The sequence below is a fragment of the Brassica napus genome, chromosome C5, assembly GCF_020379485.1.
Source record: "Brassica napus cultivar Da-Ae chromosome C5, Da-Ae, whole genome shotgun sequence".
NCBI classification, from domain to species: domain Eukaryota; kingdom Viridiplantae; phylum Streptophyta; class Magnoliopsida; order Brassicales; family Brassicaceae; genus Brassica; species Brassica napus.
In genome coordinates, this window is record NC_063448.1 from 6,609,485 (window position 1) to 6,635,093 (window position 25,609).

At 33.1% G+C, this 25,609-nt stretch overlaps 1 protein-coding gene across 1 annotated transcript; it reads right to left on the reverse strand.

Moving 5' to 3' along the window:
* Positions 1-23,218: 23,218 nt before the first annotated feature.
* On the reverse strand, positions 23,219-24,055 carry LOC125587039. Its single transcript, XM_048757147.1, has one exon. It carries the CDS (start codon positions 24,053-24,055, stop codon positions 23,219-23,221), a length of 837 nt encoding a protein of 278 aa, XP_048613104.1.
* Between the last annotated feature and the right edge of the window lie 1,554 nt (positions 24,056-25,609).

Below are 25,609 nucleotides of genomic sequence, written 5' to 3' on the forward strand. Positions count from 1 at the left end.
CCACCTGCTCAGCACCTACACCATAATCTACATCTGTTCTAATTGGTTCTTCTAATCTAACCGCTGGCTGAGGTTCGCTAGTACTACCATGTTCATAATCAGTTTCCCCATGATGATACCAAATTTTGTAACTTCATGTAAACCCACTCAAATATAGATGAGTCCAAACATCCCACTCTTTAATAACCTTTCTATTTTTACAATTAGAGCAAGGACATCTTAACATACCTGTTTTTTCTTCCGGTTGTCGATGAACTAACCCCATGAATTCGGTTATACCTCGTTGGTATTCTTCCGTAAGCAATCTCGTGTTCGGATCCAAATGAGGTCGATCGATCCAAGAACGAAAATAATTTGAAGAAGACATATTTTTTATGAATCAAATTCGTGTGTAAATAGAGTAAGAGGGAGGATGAAGATATGGAGTGAATGAAGAGGAAGAGGAGTGCTTGTATTTATTGTTTAAATCCTGCCGACAGACCGAGAAAATTCCGACGGAAAAGGCTAGTTCGTCGGAATTTCCTCGGAATTTTGTAAAATCCCCCAACGGCTCTCCAACGGCTATAATATTTCCTCGAAATTCATCGGTTTTTTCCGAGGAACCCATTTTCCCTCGAAATTTCCTCGGAATATTCCGACGGATAGATATTTCCTCGGAATTCCGTCGGTATATTCCGAGGAAATTCCGAGGAAACCCAATTTTGTGCTTCCTCGGAATTTCCTCGGAAATTCCTCGGGATATTCCGAGGATTTCATTTTCCGTCGGAATGTCCGTCAGAATACCGCTGTTTTCTTGTAGTGGAGGGGTGACTACTTGTTTGAGAGGATTTTTCCTTTTTTGCTCAAACATCAACTTATATTTACCGAGAATGTTTAACATGATTTTAACCTCTGTCGAGATTCAACCACACACATACGAAGAGAACAAGTAATATTTAGGAAAAAGGATTGTATGCTTCTAAGCAAAAGAAATAAATAATCTACATTAAACCTATTATAGTATTGATCATTACAAAACCTATAAATTAAAATACATAGCATAAATGCAATGTATTTATTTGATATGACAATTCAAATATTATAAGTTTTTTTGTTTTTTTGGTCGGATCAACTCGTGTCGGTTCACAGGTTAATAACAGATTTTTGGATTTTATCATATTTTTAATTAATAGATTTTCATTATATCCAAATTTTGTAAAAACATATCAATTGGTAAAACCTCTGATATAAGAACATAAGTTTGTCTGGATTATATACGGTCACCGGGTTTAGCGTTCGATCACGGGTTTGGATCAAATATAAAATAATGCTTATATTTTAATTCGGTTATAAACCACATATGTACCTCACTAAAATGATTTAAATAATTTGTAAAAATAAAATATATTCTTCGCACTATTTAAATGTAGATGCACTATTAGTCCTCATTATTTGATTTTAGTTTGGGTATTTTGGTTTTAGGTGTTCTGATTATAAAATTTAGAAACTGTTCAGGTATTTACAAAGTTTGGTTTGGTTTCAGTTGGGTTATTTAGGTCTTTGGCTAGGTTTAGTAGCAAAGTTGTAAACGACTAATTTGCAAAAAGATATGGGTCCGATTCAATTCCTGTTTGATTCTGATTTTTTGGGTAATTTATAAATAAAAAAAATCAGATAATTTGAGGTTTTTCAGTTTAGATATCAAGTAATTTGGATTGTTCGGATAAAAAAGGATAATTTAAATATTTTGAATAAAAAATATTCGGGTAATTTGTTTTTCCAGGTAATTTGATTTATAAATAGTATTGTTAGGGTATTTGGTCATTTATGAATTAAATATAATTAATATTTGTAAGTATATAATTTGTATTTGAAAATTCAGAAACCCATTTGATTCTCAGTTCGGTTTCAGTTTTCCGGTTACATGCATATATTATCTGCTCGATTATTTATAAAATTTAGTCCAATTTTTGTTTTGTTTTTTGTTTTATTTCGCACAGTTTGATTCGCGGTTCTGGATAAGTATGTTCAAACCTATACACTATCTTATAGAAATTTGTTTAAAAACAATAATTTAATTTCGAAAACAAACCCGCGTTTTTTAAGCGCAGATCAAAATCTACTATAGTAAGTGCATGTCAAAATCTAGTATATTATTATTTTTTGAAAAAGAAATTGGGAGGGATTCAACAATGTTTCATTTAGATATGTCCAAGCATGAACACCTGTCCTTGTAGAAACACAACACTCGGTCTTTTCAGTTTAGATGATTCTAGCTTGGCCATTGATTAAAAAAACACTTGGTCATTGGTACCTAATTTGAATCGACTGTATATGATCCTAGTTTGCAATTATACACACCTTAAACTAGATGAAAGAGGCTTTGTCAACACCGATCAAATATTTTCAAAAACATACTAACAAGAACCAAAACAACATATACAAACAAGATTCTACAGAGACAATGCTGGCTTTTGAATTTTCATCCAAAGCAGAAGAAACTCCAGATCAAAGCCACCATGACATCGAACTCTTCACAGTTTCGTGATAGCCGTTTCTTCACTCGCTTCCATGATTTCAAGCCACTTTTTTTTTACTAGCTTCCATGATTTCAAGCCACTTTTTTTTTACTATCTCAAATCTAAATTAAAATCTTGTGTGTTTTTCACTTGTTGTCATCTAAATATCCCCTCTAAAGTTAATATCCGATGGAGCCCTCACTCTTTCGGACGGTAGAGCTTTAAAGTATTTAAAAAAAATAAAAATTTCCAATTTTCTGGCATCAAACACTATTTCGTTGGTTTCTTTCGACTGTTACTGATCTAAATGCCGAATAGATTGAAAGATATTTTTTCTATCATATTTTACGTGTCTATTCTTTGTGCATGAAATTTTGCTTTTTAAAATATGTACTAGGGATTAATCCGGGCTACGCCCGAGAATTTTTTTTTTCTAATTCAAGTTGTTAAATTATTTATATTTAGGTTATAATATATATTTATATAAATTTTAAGATGCATGTCATAATTAAAATTTATTTTTAAATTTTAACACGTTAAATTAACATATTTTTTACTATTTAAATATTTTTTTGTAATTTTGTTGGCTATCTAGTTACCATATTTAGCAAAACTATCTGTTGAGTGTTGAAATAAATGTTTTAGATATTTAATTAAACTGTAGAGTATTTTCGGATCGACCACATGCTCAACAATCGATCGATCCGTAAAAAAATGGTCGATCTCCTTGGCCTAAGTACAATTTTAGAAAAAAATATCTTAGATTAGCAAATATTAAGTATATATTCTTTTGAATATTATTTTTTTGAATTGTATTTTTTGATTAAATTATTGTATTATAATGTTTATACAAATATTTTTTGTGATGTTTGAATTTGTGCTGTTAGTATACTTAACCTAGATGATATTGATGTTTAACAATTTTTTTTTTCTGGAAATAGAAAATAATGATATATCAAGACGTATCTAATGCTTGTTAAATGATAGTATAATGTAAATTATATCTATTATTTTAAAATAACCATTTGTTGTTTTTATTTTTTTTAAATCAGAAATTATTTTTATTTAAAAACATTATTCATATATAATATAATAGTTTAAGTTTGGAGGATTAATCTATATATATAAATTATGTATATTTTTTTAAAAATAATTTAAGACATTATATATTGAGTAACTGAATAAAAGCTGAATTTCTTATCTTGAAAATGAAATATTTATATTTTTGTCTTCATGTTATACTCACCAATCCAGCATTGATATTTACAACTCAGTATGTTTAAAAAAAACTTAGTTTTAAGTAATAAACGAATTTAATAAATTAAATTCATCACCTATAATGTTCTGTAAACTATATTTGAAAACTCTCTAAGATTATATTTTAAGCATAATATTACTATTATTTAATTTAATTTAATTTATTTTAAGCATAATATATGCTAAACCAACTTAAATTATATTTACAATAGGACCATCCTAAACCGGTTAATAAACCAAAAACAATACTAAACCAACATGAACCAATACCTGATTCGGCGAGGAAAGAAGTGATTCGGGATAAACGCTTGAATGGTTATTAACTGTAATGGTTTGGTCATGAAAGAGTTAGTATGAATATTAACAATAAAATTATGGATTATATTAATTTAAATTTGTAAGAATACTTTTGAGTCTATGAAAAGCAATTCAATTCCCATGAATAAGTTTGGCTTTTGGAAGTTGCGGGTTTCCCAACAATGAATCCACCTAACAAAAAATTCGTTGTTATAAAAAATATCCTTCAATGTCATCAAAAGGTTTTTGGGACGGCAAGAGTTGATGGTGGAACCATTTTTTTGCTCGAGTGCTTTGAAGTTTTCCTTGATAATGTGAGGTTGATGTTGATGGAATAATGAATTTTATAGGGACTTTCTTGATGTAAAACTATACATTTTTTATTTTTTTTGTTTAATGTGGTATTTCCATTTTTATATAATTTACTACCATTTTTAAGATAGATGTTTAAATCTTAATGTAATTTTTTCATTTTTTAAAATGTTTATTTCCATTTCTTATATTTTTTATTTACGTAATATCTATATTTTATATTTTAAAATAGATATTTAAATATTAAAGTACTTTTTCCATTTTTTAAAATTGTGTATTTACTTATATTATATATTATACATTTTAAGATAAATGTTTAACGCTTAATGAACTTTTCCATTTAAAAAAAAATTATGTATTTACTTATTATATATATAATTCATATATTATATATTTACATTATTTACTTATTATTTATTTTCCTGTATATGTATTTACATTTCTTGTACTTTTTATTTACTTAATATCTTTATTTTACATTTTAAGATAGATGTTTAAATCTTAATGTACATTTTCGATTTACTTTAAATTGTATATTTCCATTTGTTATACTTTCTATTTACGTAATGTCTATATTTTAAATTTTAAGATATAATTTTAAATATTAATGTAATTTTCTATTTTTAAATTGCATATTTACTTATATTAATATTTACTTATTATTTACTTTTCTTTATATTGTGTATTTCTATTTATTATATTTTCTATTTACTAATAATTTTATATTTTAAGATAGATTTACATTTTAAGATAGATGTTTAAATACTAACGTACTTTTTCCATTTTTTTAAATTGTGTATTTCTTTTTCTTATACTTTCTACTTGCGTAATATCTATATTTTACATTTTAAGATAGATGTTTAAATATTAATATACTTTTTCCATTGTTTTTAAGTTGTGTATTTCTTTTTCTTATACTTTCTATTTACTTAATATCTATATTTTACATTTTAAGATAGATGTTTAATATTTAATGTACTCTTTCCATATTTTAAAAATTGTGCATTTACTTATTATTGTATATATAATTCTTATATTTATATATTTATAATATTTACTTATTATTTATTTATATTTTAAGATAGATTTTTAAATCTTAATGTTTTTTTCCATTTTTAACGTAAAACGGCAATGTTTAATAGAAGAACTTGGGCAAATAGTCAAATAGTTATATTTATGTTTTTTTTTTCTTTTTTTATAAAATGGTAATGTTACATTATGGAGATAAGCTGTTTTTTAGTGAAATATGGTAATCTTACATATGTTTAATGTAGTTTTTCCAATTTTTTATGTTGTATGTTTACATATTATTGTTATTTTTAAATGTAAAATGGTAATCTTACATATGTTTAACGTAGTATTTCTATTTTTTATGTTGTATGTTTACATATTATTTATTATTTTCGAAATTATATATAATGTTTTTTTTTTACAAAAAAGTAATGTTACATTATGGAGATAAACCGTCTTTTTTAGTGAAAAATGGTAATCTTACATATGTTTAATGTAGTTTTTCCATTTTTTATGTTGTATGTTTAAATATTATTTTTTCAAATTAAAAATGTAAAATGGCAATCTTACATATTTTTAATGTAGTATTTCCATTTTTTATGTTGTATGTTTACATATATTTATTATTTTCGAAATTATATATAATGTTTTTTGTTTTTTTTTTATAAAACGGTAATGTTACATTATGGAAATAAGCCGTCTTTTTTTAAGTGAAAAATGGTAATTTTACATATGTTTAATGTAATTTTTCCATTTTTTATGCTGTATGTTTACATATTATTTATAATTTTCGAAAATTAGTAATATTAAAATGTAAAACTATATTTTATGTCACGTGTCATCTTTCGGGAGAAATTTTTTTTGCTGATGTGGACGCTCTATGGAGCCTCAAAAGGTCCCTTTTATTAGTATAGATTTTTTTAAATTGTGTATTTACTTTTCTTATACTTTCTATTTGCGTAATATCTATATTTTACATTTTAAGATAGATGTTTAAATATTAATATACTTTTTCCATTGTTTTTAAGTTGTGTATTTCTTTTTCTTCTACTTTCTATTTACTTAATATCTATATTTTACATTTTAAGATAAATGTTTGATATTTAATGTACTCTTTCCATATTTTAAAAATTGTGCATTTACTTATTATTGTATATATAATTCATATATTTATATATTTATAATATTTACTTATTATTCATTTATATTTTAAGATAGATGTTTAAATCTTAATGTTTTTTTCCATTTTTAACGTAAAACGGCAATGTTTAATATAAAAACTTGGACAAATAGTCAAATAGTTATATTTATGTCTTTTTTCTTTTTTTATAAAATGGTAATGTTACATTATGGAGATAAACTATTTTTTTTAGCGAAAAATGGTAATCATACATATGTTTAATGTAGTTTTTCCATTTTTTTATGTTGTATGTTTATATATTATTGTTATTTTTAAATGTAAAATGGTAATCTTACATATGTTTAATGTAGTATGTTTACATATTATTTATTATTTTTGAAATTATATATAATTTTTTTTTTACAAAATAGTAATGTTACATTACGAAGATAAACCGTCTTTTTTTAGTGAAAAAAGGTAATCTTACATATGTTTAATGTAGTTTTTCCATTTTTTATGTTGTATGTTTAAATATTATTTTTCAAATTAAAAATGTCAAATGGTAATCTTACATATGTTTAATGTAGTATTTTCATTTTTTTATGTTGTATGTTTACATAAATTTATTATTTTCGAAATTATATTTAATTGTTTTGTTTTTTTTGATAAAAAAGGTAATGTTAGATTATGGAGATAAGCCGTCTTTTTTAAAGTGAAAAACTGTAATTTTACATATGTTTAATGTAGTTTTTCCATTTTTTATGTTGTATGTTTACATATTATTTATAATTTTCGAAAATTAGTAATATTAAAATGTAAAACTATATTTTATGCCACGTGTCATCTTTCGGGAAATTTTTTTTTCTGATGTGGACGTTCTATGAAGCCTCAAAAGGTCTCTTTTATTAGTATAGAATGTTGTATGTTTAAATATTATTTTTTAGAAATAAAAATGTAAAATGGTTATCTTGAATATGTTTAATGTAGTATTTCCATTTTTTCTGTTGTATGTTTACATATATTTATTATTTTCGAAATTATATATAATGTTTTTTTTATATAAAACGGTAATGCTACATTATGAAGATAAACCGTCTTTTTTAAGTGGAAAATGGTAATTTTACGTATGTTTAATGTAGTTTTTTTCATTTTTATGCTGTATGTTTACATATTATTTATAATTTTCAAAAATTAGTAATATTAAAATGTAAAACTATATTTTATGTCACGTGTCATCTTTCGGGAGAAATTTTTTTTGCTGATGTGAACGCTCTATGGAACCTCAAAATGTATTTTTTTGCTGATGTGGACGTTCTATGGAGCCTCAAAAAGTCCGTTTTATTAGTATAGATTTTCTAAACAATATATATTAACCGCTAAAAACTAGAGAAAAATCTAAAAAAACTTAAAATTGACTTAAAATATTAGAAAGTCAAGAGCATAAATTTTAGCAATAAAAGATATGAGCACTCATAAAACATGATAACTCAGTAACGCACTCATGCTTTCAAAAATCCTGAAAACATCTTTCGTGCTCGACAGTGACGTGATAATTACACGATAACTTAAGGAATCCGCTCATCCAATGAAAGACTGAGAAAAATATACTTCTATCACGAAAATAATAAAATCCAGCCATTACTATGGATGACGTCATGGACACACGTAAGTGCATGTGCATCACCAACTCGTAAAACCATTTTGATATAAAAATTACACTACTAAAATTTTTTCTTTTTCCAACTACAACACCAAAATTATATTTTTTTATTTTATATTATTAAATTACCTTTTTATTATTATTCAATATATATATAATAACTAAAATTTATTATATAATTATATTGCACAAAAATTATCACACTAAAATATTTGTTTTTAAAATAAATATTTACTATTTTAATAGTAATAATAATAAAATAATTAATTAAAATAAAATATTTTGATATATGTAATATATTAATTTTCTATATTTAGTTCTATTTTATATGTTTTTATCTTGTTACTGAAGTTTATTTAATTAATATTCTGTTAATAAAATTTGTGAATAGAGTTTAGTGTTGTGAGTAATACTCAAAGTTTGATGCAATCGTGTATATAATGCAATCGTGTAGTTATATACTAAAATGGTGTAGGTTTTAGAATTGGATTGTTGAAGATATCTTTGTGCAGAAGTTACCTAAAACAAGTTACAAAAAAAAAATACATTAAAATGACCTTTTACGGTTGGAAATGACCTAAAACACCTAGGGGGCCCAAACACCTATTCGTTATTGTTTTTTGTTTTTATTATTTTTAATACTATAGCTCTAGCTGAATTTTTTTTGGATCCGCCTTTGGACGACGTGGTGGTCGGATCTACAGAGCTTAGGGATTGTTCAACAAAATTTTGAATATTCACTTGCTTGTTTTCTTGCTTTTCTTCTTAGTCAATATTCTTATGGGACCATTGTCAGCAAAGTTTTTTTTACAAAGATATATAGTTAATATAATAATATAATGCAATTATTTATTAATTTAAAATCACTTAAATTTAAAATTTATGATAAAAATTTAAAACATCTTTTTCGTCAAAAAATTTAAATCATCTGTCACAAAGTTTTTTTTTATCTTTACGGCAAAGTTTTTCGAGATATGAATATAAGTAGATATTTTCTCTTTTCCTTTTGTTCTTCCTTTTTCTTTTCTTTTTCATTTTCTAGTGAAAGATTAGAGGAGTAACTCTCAATACTGAGATTCATAAAAAAATTATGAAATCCAAGTGAGATCATTTCAATAGAAACTAATATGAATATTTCAAAGAGTATTTAAATCATAAAATACTAAAATGATTTTTTAGCTATCTGCCTTAAGATTATTCAACAAGTTGACATTACAGTTTAATAATAATATTATTATTATCATCTTAGACCAAAAAAAATTATTATCCATGTATATTTAATGATGTGGGACCGGATGGAATAAATGCATGATTCTTCAAAGTCACTGGGCAACCATTAAACAAGGTGTGATCTCTCATGTTGTTTGCTCAAAGTCAATTAGATCCGAGGATAAACCACACTCATATATGCCTTATACCAAAAATTGATTCTCCTAGTATTGTGAAAGACAACAGGCCAATAATTCTTTCTAATGTGGCATATAAAATAATATCAAAGATCTTGGCAGACGGTTAAAACCTTGGTTAAACAGTGTTATTACAGAGAATCAATCGGCTTTTATCATGGGTAGATTGATCACTGATAACGTGCTCATAGCACATGAACTGATGCATTCCCTGCATACAAAAAATCTGAAAATAAAATATATGGCCCTTAAGCTTGACATCTCAAAAACATTTGATAAAGTTGAATGGGGATTTATTATTGTAGTAATGAAGCAGATGGGCTTCTGTGAAACTTGGTGCAAATGGATCCACACATGCATGTCAACTGTTACGTTTTCAGTTCTGGTGAACGGAGAACCCTCAAAGCCCATCACGCCAACTAGAGGAATAAGACAAGGTGACCCTATTTCACCTTGTCTTTACATTATATGTACTGAGGGATTATCTGCATTAATCAAGAACAACATTAGATTGCACCTTCTTCATGGATACAAAGCATCAAGAGGAGGTCCATCAATCTCCCACTTATTCTTTGCTGATGACTCTTTAGTATTTTGTAGAGCAACAGAGGAAGAATGCCAGACCCTAATGAACACGCTTAGCGAGTACCAAAGAGCCTCATGACAAGCTGTCAATTTTAACAAATCTGCTATAACCTTTGCCAGAGGTATTTCTCAAAATATTCAGGATAATCTCATTAAGATGACATGCATAACAAAGATAGGAGGTTTTGGGAAATACTTAGGGCTCCCTGAGAAAATAGGTCGTAAGAGAAAAGATGCCTTTGAGTACATTAAGCAAATAATTAGAAATAAGCTTGATAGTTGGTATAATAGGTTCCTAACTCCGGCAGGAAGGGAAGTCTTACTGAAAGTAGTAATAACGGCTTTACCAACTTACACAATGACCTGTTTTTTTCTTCCAAAAGGGTTAATAAAAGAAATTACGGCTACTATGAGGAATTTTTGGTGGTCGGGATAGAAAGATAGAAAAAAAATACCTTGGGTTAGTTGGAAGAAGATTACTGCGTCAAAACAGGAGGAGGGTCTAGGGATCAGAGATTTGGAAATATTTAATTTAGCACTGCTAGCCAAGCAAAGCTGGAGAATCCTAACATCCTCCTTGTTGACGAGAGTGTTGAAAGCTAAATATTTTAGACATACTGAATTTTTGCAGGCTCCGATCTATAACAAGTCAAGTTATGCATCGCGGAGCATACTGGAATAATCCTCCAAGAAGGAATCAAATGGATAGTGGGAGATGGAAAGAAAATAAGAGTATGGGAAGATAGATGGCTCCACTCACAACCAGCCATTCCAGCTCAAGGAGATGGTCAAACTTCTTTCTCGCATATAAAAGACCAAGACTTGATGCTTCAAGGAGCCAGGGAATGGAATGTGCAGTTGGTTAATAGCATAATGAGGCAAGAAGATGCAAGATATATTCTGAACATAAGATTAAGTTCAACAATGAGGCAGGATACTCCAGTTTGGAACTATACAAGTACAGGCAAGTATAGTGTTAAGTCAGGTTACCATCTATGCAATCAGTTATCCACTATTCAAAGATCAGGGCAGTAGGAGAACAGGGGACTAGCGGATGACTTGAAAAAGTGTTATTCCAGTATATGGTCACTGTCCCTACCGCAAAAGATTAAAACTTTATGGTGGAGAATAACGCATGATGGGCTACCTGTGGCTGAGAACTTGAGAAAAAGAAACATAAAAATAGATCATGCTTGTCAAACTTGTGGAGAGCATCCTGAAACTCAAGATCACATGCTTTTTCAGTGCAGGGTGGCAAAGGAAATATGGGCATTGGCTCCTACAAGATTTGGCAACAAGGAAGAAGTGCAGCCTCAATCTCATCAAAATGTAATGATGCTTAGTTCCTTGGTTAAAAAAGATAAAAGAGAGCTTCTTAGCTTTTATATAGGATGGGGATTGTGGAAGATGAGAAACAACCTAGTATTTCAGCGAAAGCGGGAGCACATTGTTAAAGTGATCTATGATGCGGTGAGCGACTTTGAACAATGGGAAGTAGCGAATATTAAATTCAATTAGGAAGAAGGTGAGAAGATGAGAAGAAAAGGACAAACTCGCCAAGATGAGGAGACCGTACCACCATGTACCCAATATTATTGTTATGTTGATGCCTTTTGGAAGGATGATAAGGAGGTTGCAGGAGTTGGTTGGTCCTTACACGGTGTACAAGGCAATCAACTATTACAAGGCTCCTCATCTATAAGCCCGGCACTACAAGAAAACAGCAAGGATACTGAGGGAAAAAATCATCGGAATTTCGTCGGAATAACGTTATTCCGACGACATACCGACAAAACAAGTCCTCGGAAATAATTCCTCGGAATTTCTTCTTTCCTCGGAAATCCCCCGGAATTTTCCGACGGAATTCCGAGGAAACAAATTTCCGAGGAAATTCCGAGGATCACTAGTTTGTCGGAAATCTCCTCGGAATATACCGAGGGAGAACTTCGTCGGGATATTTCCTCGGAAGTTCATCGATCGATGCGTTTTTGGACATATATCCATCGATCGATCGGAATATACCGAGGGACATCTTCCTCGGAATATACCGAGGGACATGTTCCTCGGAATATTCCGAGGAACATGTCCCTCGGTATATTCCGAACGTTTTTTTATAAACAGATCGATCGATGGATATATGTCCAAAAACGCATCGATCGATCGAGTAAAAAATATAATTAATTTCCTCGGAATGTAAAAATATTAATTTTTTAAAAAAAATAAATTTTTTGAAATTTAAATTCGAAAATATAAAATTAAAATTAAAATTAAAATTGAAATCATATTAATTAATATTCAAATTTTCACAAATAAAAATAAAACATTCCGAGTTTTGGGAAAAGAAAAAAAAAACTACGGGTCTGGCACGTCCGGGAACACCTCGTTCGGGTACATCCTCTGCATCATCTCCATCATTTGCTGGTTCAGCCTCCCCTGTGCCTCATAGCCCGCCTGTTGAGCCGCCATCTGGGTCTCCAACAAAGATATGCGATCATCCTTGTCCTTCAACTGAGCCGTAAGTACTTCTGGATCAACAAAGGGCGGTGGTGCAGAAGAAGGAGGAACCGACCGGGTGCGATGACCCAAACCGACCAAACGTCCCTTTTTCTTTGGAACCGACTGAATAGAAAATAGCCAAATTTACAAATTTAAACCAAGAAATAAATGAATTGAACTTTAAAAAAAAAAACTTACGGATTCAACGATTTCGTTGATTCGAAACCGGGACAAGTTGGTCGAAGCCGTCGAAGAGTCAACCTCGGTTTGAAGCTGAGACACTTCGTCTACCACCTGAGTTTGGACCAGGTCGACCACGTCCCTCACAAGACCGTCATCAATCTGGCCGGTCTTCTTGTTGGTATACGCCCTCCTCAATAGGGCGAGATCATCAACCGGCTCCCCATCATTTTCTTCCGCCTTGAAAAAAACATAAATTAAACAAACATTAGAAATTAGAAGAAATGCACAATAAATTAAAATTCTGAAACTCAAATAATTGAAGAAAAAGAGGTTGAACTTACCATGCGATCTCCCAGAGTGGCAATAGATTGAGCACCCAAGTTATGCTTGTAGATGCCCTTCCCTTTACGGTCGCTCCTGCGGTTGGTGGAGTTGGTGGAAGAAGTTTCTTTCGTCTCTTCCTTATCCCAATGCGCACACAACTCCTTCCGGACCGTGTCGTTCATCGACTTTGGGACCTTTTAATAAAAAAAAAGAAAATAGTTTAATAAATTAAAAAATAGTTTAATAAATTAAAAAATTATTTAATATACTAAATCGAACCTTATTGATTTCCCACTTCTTCTTCCACTCGTGGATCTGCTTCCCATAGTTGTCCATAACTTTATGGACGAAGTGGTGATAGATAAAGAGCGTCTCATCGGAATTCCAGTTGAACTCTTGCTGAAAAAAAAACACAATTAGTAGAAAATTTATATTAAAGATTAAAAATATAAGTAAAAAATTAGAATACTTACCGCAAACTGACGAAACCACAGAACCTGCTTGTCGGTAGGGAAGTGAGTGAAAGTCGGATGTCCCCTGTCGAGGGCCGAGTACATCATACGATTGATCCATGCGCTGATCCCGTTCCCGGATCGGTTGAACCTAATAAAAAGAACAAACGGTTAATAATGAATCCAAATTTAAAGAAAAAAAATGTTTAATTACCATGTTTGACCCCGTCCATGTGGATACAGAATGATATACGGAAGATAGTCACGACCGGGCTGTTGAACCAACTCCGCAACACTCATCACTCCCGGAGGACCCGGAGGAGCAGGAGCGGATGCAGCAGCGGGAGCGAGAGGAGCAGGAGCGGGTACAGCAGAGGGAGATGTATGGTTGGAGCTGTGGGGCGAAGGGGAATCCTGAAAATGGCTGGAATCCCGAGACTGGCTCCCCGTACCACCACGACCACGACGCTGTCGAGGCAGGGTCTGATCATCATGAGACCTATAAATTAAAAAAATATATTTAATAAATACAGAAATATATAAATTATTTTTTTTTTAAAAAAAAATCTCAAATAATTTAATCACAAAAAAAGATTTATAGATATTAAAAATATTTAATAAATATATAAAAATAGTTCTAATAAACAAAAAATAGTTTTAATAAATAAAAAATAGTGTAATAATTACAAAAAAATAGTTTTAATAATATATATATATATATATATATATATATATTAAAAATATTTTTAAATCCCAAATAATAGTTTTTAATCACAAAAAAAGTTTTATAGATATTAAAAATGTTTTGTAAAATCCAAAAAATCAAATTTATATACAAAAAAGATTTTGTAAAATCCAAAAAATCAAATTTATATGGAAAAATCGTTTTGTAAAATACAAAAATCGATTTTATATAAAAAAATCGATTTTATAAATACAAAAAAATAAAAAAATTATAAAAAAATTCTAAATCAATTCAACAAAACAAATTATTCAACCAAATCACAATTCTAAACCTATTATACAACCAAATCACAATCCTAACCAATCACCCTAACAAAAATCTATCAAAACTACACAAAAACCTAACAAATTGAACCTAAGAGAGTAGGATAGGGTCCTTACATGATTTGTGTAAGAGAAGGGGGAGATCGCCAGAGATATCGTCGGATTTCAGGGGGAAATCGCCGGAGAGAAGAGAGGAGTCGCGCAGAGGAAGAAGAGAGAAATGGGGAAGAAGAAGGGGCTCGTGGTTATAAAACCTAGGGTCCGACGGACATTATCCGTCGGAATTCTAATTTCAATTTTTGCGAAATATTTGCCCGGTAAAATGAAAATATTTCGAGGCAATTCCGACGGATAGTAAAATATCCGTCAGAATTTCCTCAGAATATTCCGAGGAAATACCGAGGAACAAGTGTTTGGGGTTCCAAAACATCAATTTTTTTTGCCGTATTTCATTTCTTATACAATTGTAATGCATACCATTGAGGATTCTTTGTATAGATGAGCATAAACCATGAAATAACAAATTTCAAAACTAATTGAAAGTATTCCATTTACCGTTCATTAAAAGGTATAAGTGTTTCTTTTATGTTGTGGGATTTCGTTCATACAATCGGAAAATTATTAATTATACGGTAAGAAACAAGTTTTTGACTTCATAATGAACGTAAGACACTTAATAAGGGTTATATAGGTGTTATTCAAACCGCAAAACGTTGTTTTCAGTTTAAAAACCCTATTTCCTCGGAATTTCCTCGGATTATTCCGAGGGAATTCCGAGGAAACCTTCTTCTTCCTCGGAATTCCGTCGGAATATTCCGAGGAAATTCTGAGGAACTAGTATTTGGGGTTTCAATACGTCAATTTTTTTTATAAACGGATCGATCGATGTATATATATCCAAAAACGCATCGATCGATCACTAAGATGGACCAAAGCGTAACAATGTGATCGATCGATTAGATTATCCCATCGATCGATCGAGAATCTCAAGCGTTCCTCGGAATGTCCTCGGAAAATCTCGTAGGTTTTTTTATAAACGGATCGATCGATGTATATATATCCAAAAACGCATTGATCGATCACTAAGATAGACCAAAGCGTAACAATGTGATCGATCGATTAGATTATCCCATCGATCGATCGAGAATCTCAAGTGTTCCTCGGAATGTCCTCGGAAAATCTTGTAAGTTTTTTTATAAACGGATATGTCGATGGATATATGTCCGGAAACGCATCGATCGATCACTAAGATGGACCAAAGCGTAACAATGTGATCGATCGATCTGTATTTGTACAAAAACGCATCGATCGATGCGTGCGCGGGAAACAGAAGTATAAGGCAAAACCCGAACTTTTTGGATCAAAACCTCAGAACTCTCATCCCCTCCGATTTCCCCTATAATTCGACCCCCCCCCCTTTTTCTCTCTCTATAATCATCCGATTTGAACAATTTTGGGCTCTATTCCCCTTGATTTTTCGAGCTCTACCTGATTCCTACACTCGTTTTCACCCTAAGACAGGTATACTCCGCGAATCTCCACATTCTCAAATCGTGTTCTTGAGCAATTTTTTGGGTTTTGTGAATTTCTTATTTCCGTGTTGATTCCTTAATCAAATATGCATGAAACATATGTTTAAACATGAAATAGAACACAATTGTCTGTGATCAACGAGTTTGGAACAGGATTTTAGATGATTTAGGGATTGAGAAATTTTTTTCAATTAGGTTTTTTTTATCACAACTCGATTTCGCCTTTCATTTTCATGTTGATTTGAGTTTTTAATTGATTATAACCATGTTGAGAGCAAATCGTTGTTGAAATACATATTGGAATGATGAACCTGGGGAATGAACTGATTATGGATTGATGTTCCTTAGCTGAGTCGCTAGTGTTTACTGAACTCGTGTTAGTATTGCGCTGCTTTGAAAAACATATACTGCATACTCACTTGTTTCAAAGATTCTATTTTGTAGAGAATGAAGCGCACAAAAACATCAGCAAAGAAGAACACACAAGAAGAGGGTTCGTCTCAGCGACAGAAGCAAAGGCCAAAGAAGTGGGATAAGTCTGATACCACCCACTACAACAACATGAAGAAGGTAGCCGTTCCGGCTACACAACTAGCATGTCCTGAGACGATGACAATATTGGGAATCAAATCAGACATTGAAGGGCTGTTCCAGAACATGGGTCTAGGCCAACTATGCAACCTCAACGAACCCACTTATCCGGAGTTGGTACGCCATTTCATAGCATCCGCATACGTCAGCCATCCCGATGATAGCCATCAGGAAGGTTTTCTGGCATTCGTAGTGCATAAAGTATACTTTGAGGTATCTTTGACAGACCTCTGAGGACTATTTGGATTGAGTGCAGGGGAGAGGACATCTGGTCTTTATTGGACTTCAGAGCTGTTGAACTTCTGGGAAACGATTGGCACAAGGGTTTATAGATCTTCTCAGGCAAAGGAGTCACTTATCCGGAGCCCAATACTGAGATATGCCACACGCCTCATTGGCTCATTGCTATACGGGACAACCACAGCCGCATCAGTAACGCGATGGGAGTTGTGCCTCCTGTACCAAAGTGTGAGGCATTTGCTACCGGCATTTGGAAACTCTACATTCCCACCTGCTACTGCATTCAACATGGGAGCGGTGCTGGCCACAAACTTAGCAGGATACAAGGGGAAAGTAACCAAATCCAAGAACAGTGCATGTGGATTTGGTGCAGTAATTACTCGGATCCTTATACATGTGGGTGTAGACTGCGAGAACCATCAGGTAGCACTGGACAGATCGAACAACATTGCTTGGAACTACCTGGATGTCATTTCTCTAGTAAGTAAGGAGTTCATAGCTGGTCCCCACTCGAGGATCGATCGGGATGGTCCTTACGTCTACGTATTCCAGGACCGAGCGAAGAAAACACTCTACTGCCACCTGCCTCAGATCGGCCTGACTGCTCTACTTTCATAGGCTGCAGTTGAGTTCCTACCCCCTGCTACCGCACTAGTAGACAAGCCATCCTTCTTCACGCCAAAATATCAGACCAAAGGCAAGGCCGTGGATGATGAAGAAGGAGAAGATGAGGCTGCACAAGCCATTCCAGATGTCCACCGACGTCTGGCGTCCTTACTGCACCAAAATCTCTTAGTTGTATCTTCAAATCTTTCCCACAAATTTCCGGAGGTGGACTGTCAAACACCCTCTTGTTCTTCGTAAACAAATTCCTACTCCTACGATATGGATGATCAGGTGGTAGGAATCTCTTGTGACAGTCAAACCAACACGTTTTCCTTCCGTGTTTTAGTTGGAAAGCATCAGTGTTATCTTGACAATATGGACATGATAGCCTTCCATGCGTTGTCCATCCAGACAACATACCATATGCTGGAAAATCACTTATTGTCCACATTAGTACTGCCGCATTTGAAAGTTTTCTTTACACGAAACATCGTATGTTTCAGCACCTTGAGCCCATAGTTGTTGCAAATCATATATTAGTGGCTGAAGAAACACATCAAGTGATCTCTTAGGATGCTCTGGTCCGGGAACGAGAACCGAGAGAAACAAAAACTCTCGTCGCAAGCACAAGTTTGGGGGTAGGTTGTATGGTTTAAGAATGACGGGCCATAGAGAATGCTGTCTTCCACTCTTGCCAAACGGACTGAAACCATCAGTACATAATCCAAGGTAGACATTTCTTCTCTCATACGCACAGTCGGGATACTTTGATTGGAAATGCTTCCACGCTTTTGCATCTGAAGGATGTCTGATCTCACCATCTGTTGAGTGCTCCGCATGCTATCTCATTGGTTGCGCTGTGCGTTCAGACAGATACAACCTCTGCAACCTTTCCGTCAAAGGTAAATACCACATCCTTTTATATGGCACTGGAACTCTTCCACTCGTATCTTTATAACGAGGCTTTCCACAAAATTTGCATGTAACCCGCTGTCCATCCGCCCTCCAATAAATCATGCAGTTGTCGCTGCTTATATCTATTACCTGATACGATAAACCAAGACCAGCTACGAGTTTCTGAACCTCGTAGTATGAACCAGGAGCTACATTATCCTCGGGTAGAATACCTTTTACAAAATCAGCAATCACATCCACACAGTCTTCAGCCAAATTGTAATTTGTTTTAATGCCCATCAATCTTGTAGCAGATGATAAAGCTGAATGACCATCTCTGCAACCTTCGTACAATGGTTGCTTTCCAGCATCCAACATATCATAAAATCTCCTAGCTTGTGCATTGGGTAAATCTTCCCTTCTAAAATGATCATTTACCATCTGCTCAGTACCTACACCATAATCTACATCCGTTCTAATTGGTTCTTCTAATCTAACCGCTGGCTGAGGTTCGCTAGTACTACCATGTTCATAATCAGTTTCCCCATGATGATACCAAATTTTTTAACTTCGTGTAAACCCACTCAAATATAGATGAGTCCAAACATCTCACTCTTTAATAACCTTTCTATTTTTACAATTAGAGCAAGGACATCTTAACATACCTGTTTTTGCTTCCGGTTGTCGGTGAACTAACCCCATGAATTCGGTTATACCTCGTTGGTATTCTTCCGTAAGCAATCTCGTGTTCGGATCCAAATGAGGTCGATCGATCCAAGAACGAAAATAATTTGAAGAAGACATATTTTTTATGAATCAAATTCGTGTGTAAATAGAGTAAGAGAGAGAATGAAGATATGGAGTGAATGAAGAGGAAGAGGAGTGCTTGTATTTATAGTTTAAATCCTGCCGACAGACCGAGGAAATTCCGAAGGAATTCCGACGGAAAAGGCTAGTTCGTCGGAATTTCCTCAGAATTTTGTAAAATCCCCCAACGGCTCTCCAACGGCTATAATATTTCCTCGGAATTCATCGGTTTTTTCCGAGGAACACATTTTTCCTCGGAATTTCCTCGGAATATTCTGACGGATTGATATTTCCTCGGAATTCCGTCGGTATATTCCGAGGAAATTCCGAGGAAACCCAATTTTGTGTTTCCTCGGAATTTCCTCGAAAATTCCTCGGGATATTCCGAGGATTTTATTTTCCGTCGGAATGTCCGTCATTATACCGCTGTTTTTTTGTAGTGCGACAAATACTCCGAGAGAAGCAGAAACGGAAGCGTTACACATGGCTGTAGGACAAATGCAAGCACTTGCTTTCACAAATGTTCAGTTTAGAAGTGATTGTAAATCACTTATGGATGAGTTGGCTCAGTACACCACTGCAGCAACCATCGCAAAGGTCTATAACACAGAGAGTATCTCTATGATACAGGACATTGTAGATGCTTCAAAAGCAAATGGTTTTACCTTTACTTATGTACCTAGAAGTAGTGTGATATTGGTAGATGAATTAGCCAAAAAAGCTAGATGTAACCACCAAAACTATGTAATCACTTGGTTTTAATATAAATATATAAATAGGTTGACAAAAAAAACAAGACTTCAGACTTCACAGCTGTCGATGGATATAACTCGAGTTAGTTTTCCATCGATTAGGATCACAAAATTATACTGGGGCAGCATATAGATTTCCTTAACCGTATATGTGCTCACTTGGCGTGCTTGACACCTGGATGCGTTCATTATATATATCAAGCGCACACACAGAAAACACACACACTTGAGTATGCATTTAACATGGACATACAGCTCAAGCTAGAGTAGGACACATGGATGCCCAAGAGCCTTTGTCACCAACAACAACTATATATTTTCTGTTTGACAAAGAAATTTCATATTTTATGTTATACCTTTTCAATGACTTGAGATGTAGAATGTTTAAGAAGATCAGAGATAGAGAGCTCATGGAATTATTTGACAACAAAGCCCACCATGTGTTTATTGAAGTGACCATCGAATGCTATGCAACATAAATATTTAGGCACTATTACTTCCATCATATTCTGCACCTAATTAATAAGTTACAAACAAACAAAGAAAACAAAACCAACGGAAGAGAATAATGTTAAAAAAAAACGATACGAAAACCAGGAGAAAAGGAAGAGATCAAAAGCATAAAAAACAACTTGTAAAAATAATTCATCATCAAAATAGTCTTTAACGTTCTAAAAACCGATAACCAAATAAATAATTAAATATCTCCTCAAGAAGAAACAGAGATGCTAGGTTCGAAACCATCTTCCAACGGCTATGCGTCATTTGAATCACCCATGTCATACACATCTCGAGGTTGAACATGAACAGCAATATTCCACTCTACTTCAAAAGGATCTTTCACATAATAAACCATTTTTGCCTAAGACGCTAATATATATGGTTCATCCCCTTCTTCTTCAGTGGGTAAAAAACGTGAAAAGTTTACCATATGATGACCATACGCATCCTGCTTATAACCTCGTTCTGTACGAGTGTCCATCCAGTTACACTTAAATAATACAACTTTGAAAACTTCATAGTAATTTAGCTCCATAACTTCAATCAGATTTCCATAGTAATTAACAGTTCCTGTTCTTGGGTTTGAATCACGAGAACTAGCATAGCTCATAGTCTCAGCAGCCACATACACACCACTATTTTGTGTTTTCAGGTTAGCTTCTCTTTCTGTTGCCCGAAATTTGAAACCATTGACATTGTAAGCTGTGTACTTTAAAACTTTCTCAGATGGACCCATAGCCAAGCATCGTAAATCATCAGTTATCCCATCTATCTCATTAGTCTGTACTTTCTGTCTGATCCATTCTGAAAAATTAATATGAACTTCTCGGTCAATGTCGATAGCACGATTCCTCCTGCCCTGATGAGATTGTTTTGTCAACAATTCATTTTTGTATTTCCTATACAAACAATTAAAAACCATGTACATTAGGACGTCAAGAAAAAATAACTAAAATAATAATAGAACCTTACTCTCTTAAGTTATCAAGTAGCTGACAGTTGACTAATATATGTCGATGTGCTTGCTGCCTCTCTACATGATTAAGAGAATAAACTTGACCTGCTCCAACAAATCTTCCATGGTTTGGAAAAATATGTGGAAGTTCTGAATTTGTTCTTATACTAATCTCAACTGGAGGTTGATCATCAACGCGTCCAATCCGATTAAATCGTGTCTCTATATCATTTAGATACATTGAGCAAAATGTTATACACTCATCAGCTAAATATTGCTCACTTATAGAACCTTCAGGCTTGGCGCGATTTCGAACATATGATTTGAAGTATCCTAGACATATACAGACATATACATAATAAAAACAACGCACCTCTCAATCGGATACATCCAACGAAACGGAACTGGTCCACCAAGTTTTGCTTCTTCTGTCAGATGTACTATTAAATGTACCATCACTGTGAAAAACGATGGAGAAAAAAACATCTCCAGGCGACATAAAGTCATAACAGTACGATCTTGTAATTTATCAAGCTCATCTATATCAAGAACTTTTGCAGATATATCTCTAAAAATTTGGCAAAGCTCGACAATGGCTGATGACACATCTGTAGGGAGCAGATTCTGAATTGCGACTGATAATAAATCTCTCATTATCACGTGACAGTCGTGGTTTTTTAAGCCTGATAGCTTTCGACTGTTAACATCAACACAACTTGACAAGTTAGAAGCATAACCATCTGGCAGTTTAACATTCTTTAAGACACTTAAGAAAATGTCTTTCCCATGATTGTTAAGAGAAAAACATGCAGCTTGATATTTCTCATTATCATCAGGCCACAAGTCAGAACGTATATTTAGCTCACGAAGATCTTTTCTGGCATTCAGATTATCTTTCGTTTTTGTTTTGTCATCCAACAATGTGTAGACTAAATTATCAAACACATTCTTCTCTATATGCATGACATCCAAGTTATGTCGCAGCATTGTAAATTCCCAGTAAGGCAACTCAAAAAATATGCTTTTTTTCTTCCACTGCTTAGTACTAGATCTTCCGGCATCACTTCTGTCTCTCTTTCTTCCCACTACCACAGACTTATCTTTTTTACCAAGAGTAACATTAAATTGCTCTAATTGATGAATAATTGTGGAACCTGTCAATGTGGCTGGTGGGGATCTGGTTTCTAATTTTCCATCAAAATCTGCTTGATTCTGTCGAAAGCCATGATCTAGAGGAAGAAAACGACGATGACCAATAAAACAATTTTTTTTTCCATGTCGTAAACGTTGTCCGATTCCATCAAAGTTACAGGTTGGGCAAGGTGATGCTGTATACGTATTCCAACCCGACAAATTTCCTAAACCCGAAAAATCGCTTATTGTCCACATGATGGCTGCTCGCATGTCAAATGTTTGTTTTGTGGAAGCATCTAGCGTTTCAATACCATCAGACCATAGCTCCTTCAGATCTTTGATAAGTGGCTGCAAGTAAACATCAATATCATTACCAGGCATGTGTTTTCCGGGGATAACCATCGAGAGAATCATTGACGTCTGCTTCATTGACATCCACGGTGGAAAGTTATAAGGAAATAATATCACTGGCCAGATGCTATAACTACTACTCATTGTACAAAATGGGTTAAAACCATCAGTCGCCAACCCTAGTCTGACATTTCTTGGATCAGATGCAAAGTCAGGATATTTCTTATCAAACTCCTTCCAAGCCCTTCAGTCTCTTGGATGTCGTAGTTTACCATCATTGTTAGTAGCAGATCCATACCATCTCATGTGGACAGCAGTTTTTGATGACATAAATAAACGCTGTAACCGTGGCTTCAGGGGAAAGTAACGCAAAACTTTTGCAGGAGATCTCTTCTTCTTTTTTCCTGATCTAGATAGTTCTGTGCTCTTTGTATCTTTCCAACGAGAGGCCTCAAAGACTTTACAAACTTCCCTTTCTGCATCAGCTTCCCAATATAACATACAGTCGTTTGGACATGCATGAATTGACTCATAAGTCATTCCTAATTTGCGAATAACCTTTTTCATGTCATTAAATGAATCTGGCAATTTGGCATGCGAAAATGCTTCTTTCATCAAATCAAGCACCATGGATATCCCCTTGTCACTAATCCCACACATACATTTTATATGGTATAACTTCAGTATAAAGGACAACTTCGTGAATTTATCGCATCCAGGATATAGCTCTTGATTGTAATCAGCAAACATCTCATCAAAACCTTCTCCTTTTTTAGAATTTCCACTTGAAGCTGATGGTCTATCAGTGTCCATAGGTTGCCCAGACAACCCTTCTTCATGTTCCTCATTCATATTTGCACTAATATCTGGAAAAATATCATCCAAGAGGTTGAAAGTTGAATCTAGTTCAACATGAGCACTATCAGAAGGTACTCTTGCATTTTCCGTGACACACATATCTTCTCCGTGTACTATCCAACTTGTGTAAGAACTTAAAAAGCCATGACAAATCAAATCACCTTCGATATCTTCCCTTGTCTTAGATTTGGCTAGAGAACAACGAGTACATGGACATTTTACCATGGGTGCATTAGATTTACCAAATGCAAAATCCAAGAAATTTTTCACTCCTAATCTGTAATCTTGCGATAAACGTGGTTTGTTTATCCATGATTTATCCATTAGAACCTAAAAAAAACAGACTTTCACAATTAGTAGACTTTTAGAAATTCACGACAAACAATTGAACTTCAAAACCCAACAAACTTCATATCAGTAAGTAATGGGAGAACAATATAAATAAATTACCTCAATTGTATGCAACGTCTGATTTTCTGAGATGCTCACTATTGAATTTTGAAACCAAAAGACAAAACAATCTTTGCCAGAGAAAGAGATATATATTTAGATGAGGTTTAATTGTTAAGAGGAAAAATTAGATTCAAGTCCACTTTAGCTCTATTAAACCTTCTGGCAACAATGCTGAGGAAATTTGGAGAAAGAAACCTTTTTTCCACCAATAAGTGCCACCGGATACAATCAAGCCTGATCAGATGGAAAAAAAAGTTTCTTTCTCCAAATTTCCTCAGCATTGTTGCCGGAAGGTTTAATAGAGAAACATCTACGTAGAAAATCAAACAGATCTAGTGAAGTGACGCCAACAAAATAGTGACAACCATTTTCCTTTTAGTTGTATTGTTTCTAATGCCTTGAGTCACCTGTCATTCAATTCCATACATGAAAAAAAAAGCTCTTTTATTTCACTGCTATCGCAACCACAATAACATGGGCGAAATGAGACAAACCAAGCAACTTTTTGTTTCGTTAAGAACAAAGCTATTTCTTTCATTGGATTTTGCTCATGAAGAAGTGATCTCATGTTATCTAGAAAGTGGAAACCATTTTTCTTATGAGCTTTCTTTTTGTTCTTGAGAAGACCATATTTTAGGGATCTCTACAATGATGCATTTTTGAAAAGTATCGTATAAATCCTCAGATTTGAGTTGGATATTAATTAGTAAATAATTGGAGAAGATTGAAGATGATAAGCAAAACAATGAAGATGAAAGAGAAATAGAAAATATAACAAAGTCACTTAATGGTCCTAAGATCCATCATAGTTCTTTAAAGATCTTTGCTTTGATCTGTGTCGCGACTCCGTCTTTGCTTTGCATGAGACGAAGAGAACGCTTTGTGATCATCAGCATTATTAAACACAGATTTTTTTGACGAAATAAAGAATATCGAAAAACAGGTCGACTATAACAATTTTATGATGCTTATGAATAAAATGTTTTGATTGGTACTTCAACTTTTTTCATTAATTGACATGGAAACTCCACGATGCTTTAGAAAGCTGTTGTGTCATCCCTGGACTTATGATATTATTGTGTTGATTTGCTTACTTTCGTGTCGACTAAAACCATCTCAACAGTCTCTCTCCCATAGCAACATATATTATCTCCAAAGATGAATTATTTTAATCTTAATCTTCCACATGGATTTGAATAACTTTCAAATCAGAAACAAAATCAAAAGAAGCTATTATAAACTAAAGTTTTTAATGGTAGAACTTTTTAAAATTGTACCCTAAAATAGTAGATTAGCACACAATATATGGTCATTATATAGTATTAC

Bases quoted from the DNA above. Each gene is read 5' to 3' on its own strand.
- LOC125587039 (XM_048757147.1), bottom strand. From the start codon at position 24,055: ATGGTAAAATGTCCATGTACTCGTTGTTCTCTAGCCAAATCTAAGACA.